This window comes from Acomys russatus, chromosome 23, assembly GCF_903995435.1.
Source record: "Acomys russatus chromosome 23, mAcoRus1.1, whole genome shotgun sequence".
NCBI classification, from domain to species: Eukaryota; Metazoa; Chordata; class Mammalia; order Rodentia; family Muridae; genus Acomys; species Acomys russatus.
In genome coordinates this window covers 39,642,326-39,654,821 of record NC_067159.1, presented here as the reverse complement: position 1 = coordinate 39,654,821, position 12,496 = coordinate 39,642,326, and the positions used below count along the sequence as shown (strand labels likewise).

Sequence of the window (12,496 nt, the reverse complement as noted above, 5' to 3'; positions counted from 1 at the left end):
TCAAGCTACCAGAACTGCTGTCCCAAGTTCAAAGTAAAATAACCATCTTAGAGGAAATGGGCAAAGAGAAGGGTGCATTCTCTACCCCACCTACCTACCTATCTACACACACACATAAAACAATTACAAAAGCTATAAGAAAATGAACATTCAGCCCGGTGGTGGTGGTAGCTGTGTACCCATTTAATCCCAGCACTCTGGAAGCAGAGGCAGAAAGATCATTGAGTTCCAGGCCAGCCTGGTCTACAGAACAATTTCTAGGGTAGCCAGGACTACATGGAGAAATCCTGTCTGGAAAACAAAAACAGAAACAAAGAACAAAAGAAAGGAAGGAAGAAAAGAAAAAGACAAAAAGGAGCAAAAATAAAAGTTAACACCTGCAATGAAATTAAGATCTAAGGGGGCTGGAGAGATGGCTCTGAGGTTAAGAGCACTGGCTATTCTTCCAAAGGTCCTGAGTTCAATTCCCAACAACCACATGGTAACTCACAACCACGTATAGTGACATTTGGTGCCCTCCTCGGGCATGCAGGCAGTACGCTGTATAAATAATAAATCTTTTTAAAAAGATCTAAAAGACTAGGTAGAAAATACATGAAAATTCCCCCCCAAAAAAACAGCCCATGAGCTTTTCTGCCTCCTCTACCGCCATGGCGCCCATGAAAAACTTTATGGAGAAGAATAGGGGAAAAAAAGGGGGGGGGGTTTGAAATTCACCCTTGACTGCACCCATCCTATAGAGGATGGAATCATGGATGCTGCCAATTTTGAGCAGTTCCTCCAGAAGACAATCAAGGCGAATGAGAAAGCTGGGAATCTTGTAGGGGATGTGACCATCAAACGGAGCAAGAGCAAAATCACTGACACTTCTGAGGTGCCTTTCTCCAAAAGGTATTTGAAATATCTCACCAAAAGTTATTTGAAGAATGATCGTCAAGACTGGCTATGTATTGTCACCAACAGCCAAGAGTTGTAACTTGTGTTACTTCCAGATAAACCAGGACGAAGAGGAGAAGGAGGAGGAGGAGGATTAAGACACATCGGTCTGGAATGTTTTGTATTAATTCATAAATAAAATTTAGGAACACACACACACACGCTAGTCTAAGGAAATCCAAACACTGAACAAAATGGGGGGGGGGGGGGAGGAATGAATGAATACTAATAGACTTGTCAGAAGTGACAGTTTAAGCTGTCATATTTTTTAAATCCCAGCCTTCCTGCTTGGAGGCAGCCCATGTGTCTTCAGCTGTCCTGAACCTCTCGGCTCATCCGACTCCAGCCACCTCCACCACACCACCAGGTTCAAGCAAAGGCCTGTGGCTGAAGTACACTGGTGAAGTCAAGTCTGCTTGCCCCTGGGTCTGTATCCAAACTACAGATAAATAAGTATATAAAAACAACACAAGACTGATGGTGTTAAAGCAAGAAAGTTATGAGCACAACTAACCAAGATAAAGGGGGCAGTTTGTCAAAAGGAAAACACCACATGGGAGAGTAACCCTTATTAACAAAATTATTTCAGAGAACTTTCTGGAGCCACTATAAAGTCTGCAGCTGCAATGCTGTTGGCTACCACCGTCGTTGAGACCAACAGTGATATAGTGGAACAGTCAACTAGTTAAGAATTACAAGGGAAAATATTTCAGTAAAGGAGTATTTGACAACCATAAATAAAGGGAATTGTAAAAAAAAAAAAATTTAAGTTCAAGAGGGGTGGTTGGAGAGATGGCTCAGAGGTTAAGAGCACTGACTGCTCTTCCAGAGGTCATGAGTTCAATTCCCAGCAACCACATGGTGGCTCACAACCATCTATAATGTAATCTGATGCCCTCTTCTGGCCTGCAGATGTACATGCAGGCAGAGCACTGTATACACAATAATAAATAAATAAAAATTCAAGAGGCACCAGCACAATGGATGAAAACACATGCTAATAGGGGCATGAAGAAAACAAGTAACTGAATGAAGATTTTCAAACTGCTACAACAGAAGCTGAGCACAGAATGGCTTCAAGTTTCTCAAGAAGTAGTACCAAACTACAGGCATAATCTTGCTTAGTTACCAAGGTCTCAGGAAACCACTTAATTCCCATGTACACTTATTTATTCACATATTCTCTGACATTTTCACTCCTACTGCTCTCTCTTATCTCTCACTGCCATTGAGCAAGCTGTTCTTCAAGTCTCCCTTCTATTTTTTCTCTAAGGTTTTGTGAGCCACGGAGTTTAATTACAATTGTTTGTAGGATCATAGGGGGCAGGGTTATCTGCTGGAGTACAGAGAATCTCGGTGGCTATACCACTGAGGAAAATGACTCCTACTTCTCCCAGCTCACGTACCTTTTCTTTAAAAAACAACAACAATAACAACAACAACAACAACAAACAAACAAAACCAATGGAGATGCTGATCTAACAAAGTGAGACAGGAAACCAAACAGGAATTGGGGCACAGCAAAAGACTGGTGCAACTCACACAAGTCAGAAGGAAGAGAACCAGGAACAGTGCACTAGGAAACAGAAAGCAGCATGTGATTTAGGTGGACATGACAAGCAATGTGATAAAATGGCAGCATGCCTATTATACCATAACCTTATCTAACAGACACAAACAAAATACCAACTCAATGACAGAGCATTTGCCTAGCATCTGTAAGGCCCTGGGTTCAGGCAACAGTGTGTGAAATATAAAAATAAAACTCAAACATACCAACTGTTGTGGTCTCCCTGGCCCCAATCTTAATTTATACATTACTCATTTTGACCACATCAATGAAGTTTTTCTTTCTGTCCACCTGGCCTGTACATTTGACTAAAACAACCCAGAGTTAATGTAATCTCACAACAAGGTAAGAGTGGCCCACTCCTACAGACTATTGAAGACTGTCTGGCCCATAAGACAAACCAGTCACATAATAGTAGAGTCCTAGCTTCCCAGGACATGCTCTCATTTTTACTCACTGGTTTCTCAGGAGAACCTATGCTACAAATTCCAGAAGTTGAAGTCAAACTACAATCCCAAAATTATACTCAAATTCTTTTTTTATTCACAACTTTTCTCTCTTTTTAAAAAAGATTTATTATTATGAAAACAATATTCTGCCTGAGTGTACACCTTCAGGCCAGAAGAGGGCATCAGATCACATTATAGATGGTTGTGAGCAACCGTGTAGTTGCTGGGGATTGAACTCAGGACCTCCGGAAGAATAGCCAGTGCTCTTAAGCACTGAGCCATCTTTCCAGTCCCACACTATACTTTCTAAACAAGGGAGAGCTAAATAATTGTGGGGCACAACCTACTATCAGATAGTTCATTTGACCAGTGTCATTTTTAACTTCAATTTTATGTTAAAACATCCACTTAACATAAAACCTCTTATATAGGAAAAGTTGCTCATCATAGCAATGTTTGTTAGAAATAGCCTAAGTGTTGATCAATACTGAAATAACAGGCCAGAAGAGTACACATGGCTAGCTAAAATCTATTAAGAGTACTGTACCGATTTGCAAGCATGCAAACCTCTACATGAAAGAATGGACTAACTCCAGCTCAGTTTGATATTCCACTGTACATGCCTGTACAAAATCTGAATTTTTAACTGCTCATTTAGTTAAAAAATAAATAAAAAAAAATCAGAGAACAATACCAATTTCATAAAACACTAAATCATACCTTAAAAATTTTAAAACAGACGTAAGTGGCTTTTAAGGACAATTTTAAATAGTTTACTTAGCCAAAGTGGACACTCCCAATTCTACTTTCAAAATTAAACCCAATACAAAGCACACATGATGATGGAGAGAGCCAACTCCCACCCCTTATCCTCTGACTTCTACATGAGCTCTTTAACACGTGTCCCCTCACTAAATAAGTAAAAGTAATAAAATAACTATTATTAGAAAAGCAAGCAAATAAATGTTTAGATTCAACAAAGTGCCTGGGGATAGGCAAGTGTTATTTTGCACAATAAGAAAAGAAAGGCCATGAAAGGAGGCACGCACCTTTATTCTTAGCACTCAAGGGACAAAGGCAAGTGGATTTCTGAGTTCTGTGTCAGTCAGAGATACAGTGAAACCTTGTCTCAATAAAAGAAACAAGGCCCTGGCACTGGTGTGGCACAGGTCTTTAATCCCAGCACTTGGGAGGCAGAGCAGGTAGATATCTGAGTTCGAGCCAACCTCTCTACAGAGTTGAGCTCCAGGGCAGGGAGGGCTACACAGAAACCTTGTTTGGAACAAAGCAAAACAAAACAGAAACAAAAAGTGGGTGAGGATGCTTTTTGGAAAGATGTCTTAGTGGGTAAGAGCACTTGCTGCTTTTGTAGAAGTCGGGGATTCAATCCCAGCACCCACATCATGATCACAACCATCTGTAACTCCACCTCCAGAGAGACCAACACCCTCTGACCCTCTGACTTCCACAGGCACCCACATACACATGGCACACATTCACCCCACACAGACACAAGTAATAAAATAAAAACCAAAGTAATCATGCTATAAGAGTCAGCACTTAGCCTCTAATAGTCTATGTATTTAGTATGTTTCACATTAACTCCATCTTATACATCAATATAACTGACTTTCCCTCCTGTACTTCTAGGCATTTTACAGCGATCTTATACATCAATAACTTTTTTTTTCCTGTACCTGTGTGCATTTTATATAAATGCATTTAAAAATACTGAGATGAGCTGGTGCACACTTGTAATCCCAGCACTCGATAGGTAGAGGCAGGTGGATCTCTGAGTTCCAGGCCAGCCTCGCCTACAAAAAAAACAACAACAACAACAACAACAAAAAACACTTAACAACTGAAATGGATTCTATCTATAGCAACGTGAAGAGAAAAATATCTAGAGAACATGACCACACACTTCATCAGAATGCTAAAGGAATTTATTTGGATTCTGAACCATGAGCATTGATTAGTAATTAAAAAAAAAAAACAAAACAAAAACAAAAACAGCAGTTAAGAGCACTGGCAATTCCCGACACCCACATGGCAGTTCACAACTATCTGTAACTCCAGTTCCAGAGGATTTAACACCCTCTCACAAGCATACATGCAGGCAAAATACCAATGCAAATAAAAATAAATTATTTTTTAAAAATTACAAAAGCTAAATACCTTTAGAGTTTAAAAGACAAAATGATAAAAAAAAAAACACTATACAAGTTCAAAAGAAAAATATACACATGATATGTATCAGTCTATATCTAACATATGCATTATATGTATAATCTTACTCTGCAAAGCACATAGTATAGTGTTTCAGAGCAATAATTTTACATTAACTTATTCATGTTTAATGATGACTAAGCATCAACTTTATCCTTAATGTACAAGTTTTGCTGAACGTAGAGAGTTGGTCACTTTAGTTTTGGTTGAATTTTGATGGAGTTTTCCCCCTTAATAGCATATCAATAGTCCCCCCGCCCACCCCGATACCTTAGTGAGGCTGCAGTGGTCATTGCCACTCTCTGAGCTTCGCCATGCCACCCAAGGATGACAAGAAAGATGGCAGAAAGTCAGCCAAAAAAGACAAGGACTCAACTCAGTAAATAAGTCTGGTGGCAAAGCTAAAAAGAAGAACTGGTCCAAAGGCAAAGTGTGGGACAAGCTTAGCAATCTAGTCCTGACAAAGCCACACTGGACAAACTCTGTAAGGAAGTTCCCAATCATAAGCTTATTACTCCAGCTGTGGTCTCTGGGAGACTGAAGCTTTGTGGGTCCTTGGCCAGGGCAGCCCTTCAGGAGCTGCTTAGTAAAGGACTTTTCAATCTGGTTTCAAAGCACAGAGCCCAAGTAATTTACACCAAAAACACAGAGGGTGGAGATGCCCCAGCTGCTGGTGAAGATGCACGAGCAGGTGCAATTGGTTGTACATTTGGGAAAATAAAACTTTGTTAATTCAATAAAACTTGACATCTGGCTTTGGGGTGTGAGTCCTAATTCAACTAAAACCTATATAACCTTGTTAAGATAGAATAAAATTTACAAAGATATAAATTTCTTACCTATAAAATTCTTAATTCATCTAAAATACAAGAAAAATGTGTATTTTCACCTTTCTATTAAGAAAGAAATCAGATACTTTTGTCTTCTGTGGTACTTAAATAAGAAGACACTGTGGTGGCATGCTATACTCCACCAAGACTTCATGTGGCAATACTAATACATAGATAAGGCATTAAAACTGGTCACTGTAGAAGCAAAGACGACTCTTACAGCTAATTTCTGCATAGTATTTTGCAGTAACAAGCTTAAATACATGTTAATTCGTCTACAGCAAGTAAATCCCAGTTTGTGGATTTCTTTTTTAATTCACTGACACTGTTTCCACTAGCAAAATATCCTAAGGCACAAACAAGAAGCCAGGAGAAGGGAAGCTGTCCTTTGCTGTCTTCAGACCAAGAGCCAACCATGGCTTTTATCCCATGAGCTCTTCCTATTTGTGGGCTTGTTATGTTTGTTATCAACAAATCTGACAAATCTCCAACAAGAGATATTCAAAGTAAAAACCATTCTGAAATGTGCATGGTTTTTGTCATTACTCCCTGAGTAACACAGAGCAGATCTTTCTGTGGCATTTATATTGTATGCAATAGTATTCCAAATACACAGCAGGATGTACAGGTTACATGCAGTTATGACATTGTCTATGAGGTCTAAGATGTCTGCAGGTACTTTCTTAAAATTTTATGCTTTGATCCAACATGATCATGTAAGCGTTGCCTATACAACTTTCAGTTCAGAGCTGCAGCAAAGCCCCTGAGCCGTTTGTCAACATCAAGCTCCCTTTCTGAAGTCACCCTGCATGCAGCAGATGGCAGCGTGATATTTAAGAGGCCACACTCTGGGATGGGGCTCCTTAGTCAGTCATTCTGATCTGTGAAGTAAGCGCACCGCCACTGTCTAACAGAACTATATTAAATGAATGCATACAGCACCTGCTGCGATACTTGACACACCTAACTCAGCAAGTAATAAAGATCTGCCTACATTAAAAATAGCCATTGTAAAAAGCACAACATTGTTAAGCCAGGCATGGTGGCGCACGCCTTTAATCCCAGCACTTGGGAGGCAGAGGCAGGTGGATCTCTGTGAGTTCGAGGCCAGCCTGGTCTACAAAGCGAGTCCAGGACAGCCAAGGCTACACAGAGAAACCCTGTCTACAGAAACCAAAACCAAACTCAAAACAAAACAACAAACAAAAAAACAAAAAAATCAGGATCACTTTAGGATATTTGATTCCTATTTTTCAGGACTGAGAATGTCAGTGTTCTCCCACCCCAAGGAAACGTGAGTGAGGCTGTATAAGCCATGCTCATTTCCCCCTCAGCCATCTTCCTGAGAATGCTGGCACAACTCATCATGTAACACAAGACAGTCTCCAATGTGGCAGCAATAAAAAGGAGAAACGATCAGTAAGAGAACAGCAGCTGCTGCACAGTCCCCTAGTCCAGGGCTGCTGGGACTTCTGCTGAACTCAACCTTCTCTAGTGGTTCTCAGCCTTCCTAAAGCTTCGACCCTTTGCTACAGTGACTCAGGTTGTGGTGACCCTCAACAATAAAATTATTTTGTTGCTACTTCATAACTGTGATTTTCCTAGTTATTAATCATAATGTAAATATCTGTGCTTTCCTATAGTTTTAGACCACCCCTGTGGAAAGGGTTGTTCAAACCCCAAGTTGAGAACCACTGTTCTAGAAAATGTCTCATGATAATGTTATTGTTTGAACCCCAAGTTGAGAACTGCTGTTCAGAAATTAAAAGTATTTCATTAAAGTGTTATTTGATCAGGACTTTCTGTTCCATCTGGATTAAGCTGACCTTGCTCATTTTATGACTTCATGTAAGTATGATGTGTAAACTGTACATCTACACTGAATTTCTCTAAGTCAACTTATACAGATTTATAGTATAAAGTAAAGTGAAATTTGGAATAAACACCTGAACAAAGTTTGGCTTAGTAATAACCAAAAAAGTGGGTTCCTCACTAAAGAAAAAGAATATTTGTCAAGTCTGCTTACCAATCAACAGCTTTTCATTGATAAATGCCTTACCTTTTATAACATTTAGTTCTTTTCCTGTTTAAAAGCTTTATTTTTTATGGGTTTGCCAGCATGCACAGATACGTGCAACACATGCATTCCTGGTACAACGGATCCTCAGGAACTGGAATTACAGACAGGTGTGAGCTGCCATGTGTGTGCTGGGAATTGAACTCAGGTCCTCTAGAAGAGCAGCCAGTGTTCTTAACTTCTGAGCCATCTCTTCAGCCCTTCTTGTAAAGCTTTTTAAGTGTATATTTACTTATTTTTCTATGTGCATGTGATTGCCTTGGTGTGGACCTGGAGGTCAAACAACTGTGTGAGAGGTCCTCTGTACCAAGAGGGTTCTAGGCTTCAACTCAGGTCCCCAAGCTTGGCAGCACCTTTACCCCTAAGCCATCTCACAGAACCTTTTTCCTTGAACTTTACTTTGCTTTGAGTCAAGGTCTTGACATGCAGGGCAGGCTGTGCTCAAAAATCACAATTCCCTTGCCTCCACCTCCGAGTGCTCAGATTACAGGCATGCATCACCACAGCTGCCTTCTCCATGTTTCAAAGTCTTATTTTAAAAGCAGATTTCTAAGCATAAAGAAAGGAAATAGCTGGATAACTGTGGTGGTGTACACCTGTAAATCCCAACACTGGGAAGGCAGGAAGAATTCAATACTCCCCTCCCCAAGTTTTAGGTCCACTAGCCTGATCTACACAAGTTCCAAGCCAGCCACGGCTATACAAAAATCGAAAATAAAAGCTACAATAAATTATAAAAACTAATGAAAGTATTCTCTAATAACAAGAAAAATAGAGAAAAAAGCAAACTATCTAAAAAGAACCATGAGTCACTAAGAACACAGTTGAGGTCACTGTCTTGCCATCTTCAGTGAGTTTAATTTTGACCTTGCCACAACTCCAAGCTTAAAAGGAGAGAGCAGCTTCTGCCCACAAGTCCTGTGAAGCAACACACTTCCCTTACTGCTCCCTTTTGACCGTCTCCATTTCTACCTGTGAGCCATTACTTACATAACTAAACTCAAAGTGACTGATTTGATGGGAATTCCATAGATTAAAAGGTTGGATAACAGGGGGAGAAAAACCACCTACTTGTGACTCTAAGTCAATGGCCCTCAACCTTCCTCAAGCTGCAATCTTTTTGTTTGTTTGTTTGTTGTTGTTGTTGTTGTTATTTTTCCGAGACAGGGTCTCTCTGTGTAGCCTTGGCTGTTTGGCTGTCCTGGACTCACTTTGTAGACTAGGCTAACCTCGAACTCACAGCGATCCACCTGCCTCTCTGTCTCCCGAGAGTGCTGGGATTAAAGGTGTGCGCCACCATGCCCAGCAAACTGCAATCTTTTAACAGAGTTCCTCATGCTGTGGTGGCCCCAGCCATAAAATTATTTTTGTTAATACTTCGTGACTCTAATTTTGCTGCTGCTATGAATCATAATCTAAGTATCTGTATTTTCTGATGGTCTTAGGCAGTCTCCGTTAAAGGGACATTCCACCCCAATATAAGGTCATGACCACTAGTCTCAGTGCTTACCATTAGGCACACTACAAAAAACAGAAACAAAGCACAAGCTAAATGAAAATAGCAATGATCAGCCGGGCAGTGGTGGCACACGCCTTTAATCCCAGCACTCAGGAGGCAGAGGCAGGTAGATCACTGTGAGTTTGAGGCCAGCCTCGTCTACAAAGCGAGTCTAGGACAGCCAAGGCTACATAGAGAGACCCTGTCTCGGAAAAAAAAAAAGAAAATAGCAATGATCAAGTAGGATTTTACAAGCTTCAACACAGTACCACAACTGCAATCCAATAGTAAAATAAATCAGCTGCTTTTTAAAAAGTATTTAAAACTGAAAAACTACTAGTGTAGTTCAGTAGTAAAATGAATTTAGTATGCGCCAGACCCCAGAGAAAAATCAAACACCAAAAAAACAAAAAAAAACAGGAAACTTTTTTTCAGACAGGGTTTCTCTGTGTAGCCCTGGCTGGCCTTGAACTCAAGTCAGAGATCTGTCTGCCTCTGCCCCGGAATGCTGGGATTAAAGGTGTAGTGTGCAGTCACTACCCAACTAAAAAAAAGTCACTCTTAAAAATACTAAAAAGAATGCCATATGACTAGTCTATAGACAAGGGTGTACTAACAGTGTAAAAAGAAGATGAGCACCTCAATACCATTTTGCTATCTCCAACTAGTTTCAGCCCTCACATGTTAGGCTTCTCTTGTCCTTAAATTTAGACACACTCCCCACATCAACAGGGAGTTAGGCTCCACGAGAGCTAGCTTTGTATCCTAAATATCACTTGGTACCCCAGCCTAAACATAGCAGCAACTCTAAGTACTGACTCAGAACAAAATCCAGTGACTCCAAATTGTGGCTTTAACACAACTCAAGACTTAAATGTAACTGAAATGTCATACAACAAAGTGCTGTTTTACTGCTTAGGTCTCTTTAGTTTTGCCCCTATTATTATCTGTAATATTTTCTCTAGTCCTGACAGAGAAAGATATAAGACATCAGAACTTGCCAAAAGGGTATAAGTTAAATTTAAATGTTTCCCCTTATTCTTACACTGATATTCTAAAGTCACTTGTTTTGCAAACAACGAAATTGTCAGAAAAATTAATGCCAATAAAGAACAAGCAGATCACACTCACACACACAGTCGCCTTTAATTCCACCAAGATAAGAACGTTTTGCAAACTAGTCAAAACTTTGTCTATGGGTGAGTTTTTAAAATATAAAATTATCTGGCAAAGGCGGTCTACAGACGTTTCTATGCCAAAGTTGTCTAGTTGCTCATCTACACCTTTACGTACCTGAGGTGTGACACTCCTTTAGAAAATAGAAGAAAACCTGGATTGGCAAACCAAAACCAGGACAAAAACGAAAAGAGACCACCCTTTGCCTACCAGGTACCAACGTGCTTCTCTGTGAGCATCTTGCTTCAATTAATTTCCAAATAGCCCTTTAGTTAGAAGGAAGGCAGTGTAGTGTGGGAAGAGGAGGGGAAAAAAATCAAATGGAAAAAGCACAGTTGAGAGGACCTAAGAGATGTTTAGAAAAAGTGTTTGGATTGCTGTCCTCTGATAGCCACACACAAACCACGGCTCACGCCGCTGCCTCCACGCTCGTCCAAGATACTCTTGGAAGTTTCTACTTCCGATATTAGTGTTCGCTGGCTATCTTCCAGACGATCAGGTGGCGTCAGAGCAAGAGAATCTACAGAGTCGTCTGAGGCGTGCGCGCTACGCCCAAGAGGATGAATGAATGGGAGGCCGGCGCGCGTGAACCGCGGGGCTTCGGGCAGCCGACCCGCCGCGGCGATCATAGGCCTCGCTCCTCCCCCTTCCCTCCTCCATGACAGCCCAGTCCCGGCGTGGAGGGACCGGGACAATGTGATCACCTTCTCCGCAGCCCCCCTCCCCCGGGCCGGGAGGTGCTCGACACGACCCCAGGGCACCCTCCCACTCACACCCGCAGCTCCCCGGCACCCCGCGGGATGCGCCCGCGCGCGCCCACCGGCTCCGCCAGCCCACCCTCCTCCACAAGCCCGTGCGCAGTCCCGCACGAGGACCCCAGAGGCTGGGCGCGGGAGGGCGGGCGGACGGGCGACGGCTGGCCGCGGCGGCCCCAGGCTCCCAGCGGCTCTTTCGGGCCGGCTCGCCACCCACCTGGCCCGCGACTCCCACCCGCGCCGGGACCCCAGGCCGATTCCCCCGCCCGCGCCCGCTGCCCGAGCCATCCTCCGCCCGCCGCACCTCGGGGCCGCGCGGCGCCCCTCCCCCACCGCCCCGGTGCCCGGGCCCCCACACGGCGTGTGCGCTCCACGCTGCCGCCGCCGCCAGCCTCCCGGCGCCGAGGCTGCCCGCCCGCGGAAGGTCAGGCCCGGGGACAGGGGCCGGGCGCGGCCGCAGGCGGCGTGCGCGCCAGGAGCGCCGTCCCGCGGGGAGTCCCTGAGCCGAGGGAGCCAGAGCGCGGGGACCTCGGGGGGTGGGGGCCGAAGGCAATACTCACCGGTTCCACAGTCGCCATCTTAGATCGATCTGATCGCACAACCGCTCCTGAGGAGGGGGGGGGGGGCGAGAGGAAAAAAATGAGATTCAAACCGGATTGGCCGGCTCCTGCCCACGTGACGGACGTGTCCGTTTGGCCCTGGCGGCGCCTGCGCAAGACTGCAGCTGCGTGGGGAACGAGAGGCTTCTGGGAAGTGGAGTCTCTCTCCTTTTTTTTTTTTTTTTTTCTTCCTTAAGACGAAGTATTATTTTTCTCTTTTTAAAAAAAAAAAAGGACTGATCACGTGGTCGCTGAAGAGGTTGTGCGGCTCCCGGCGCCGCGGGCGCTCGCTGCAGAGTAGGTTTTAGGCCTCTGCGCTGCAGCGGACAGAGCTGCGGTCGCACTCACTGCGGGGCATTCCTGCTGTGCCCTTTGTC

At 43.2% G+C, this 12,496-nt stretch overlaps 1 protein-coding gene across 1 annotated transcript in view; it reads right to left on the bottom strand.

The window, feature by feature from the left end:
• The window catches only part of Eif4e (eukaryotic translation initiation factor 4E), a 35,418-nt gene extending 23,291 nt beyond the window's left edge, over nucleotides 1–12,127 (bottom strand). The window contains exon 1 of the mRNA XM_051165411.1: nucleotides 12,081–12,127. Within this exon, the coding sequence (XP_051021368.1) occupies nucleotides 12,081–12,098 (18 nt within the window). The 5' untranslated portion in view covers nucleotides 12,099–12,127. The remainder of the gene's footprint in view (nucleotides 1–12,080) is intronic.
• Between the last annotated feature and the right edge of the window lie 369 nt (nucleotides 12,128–12,496).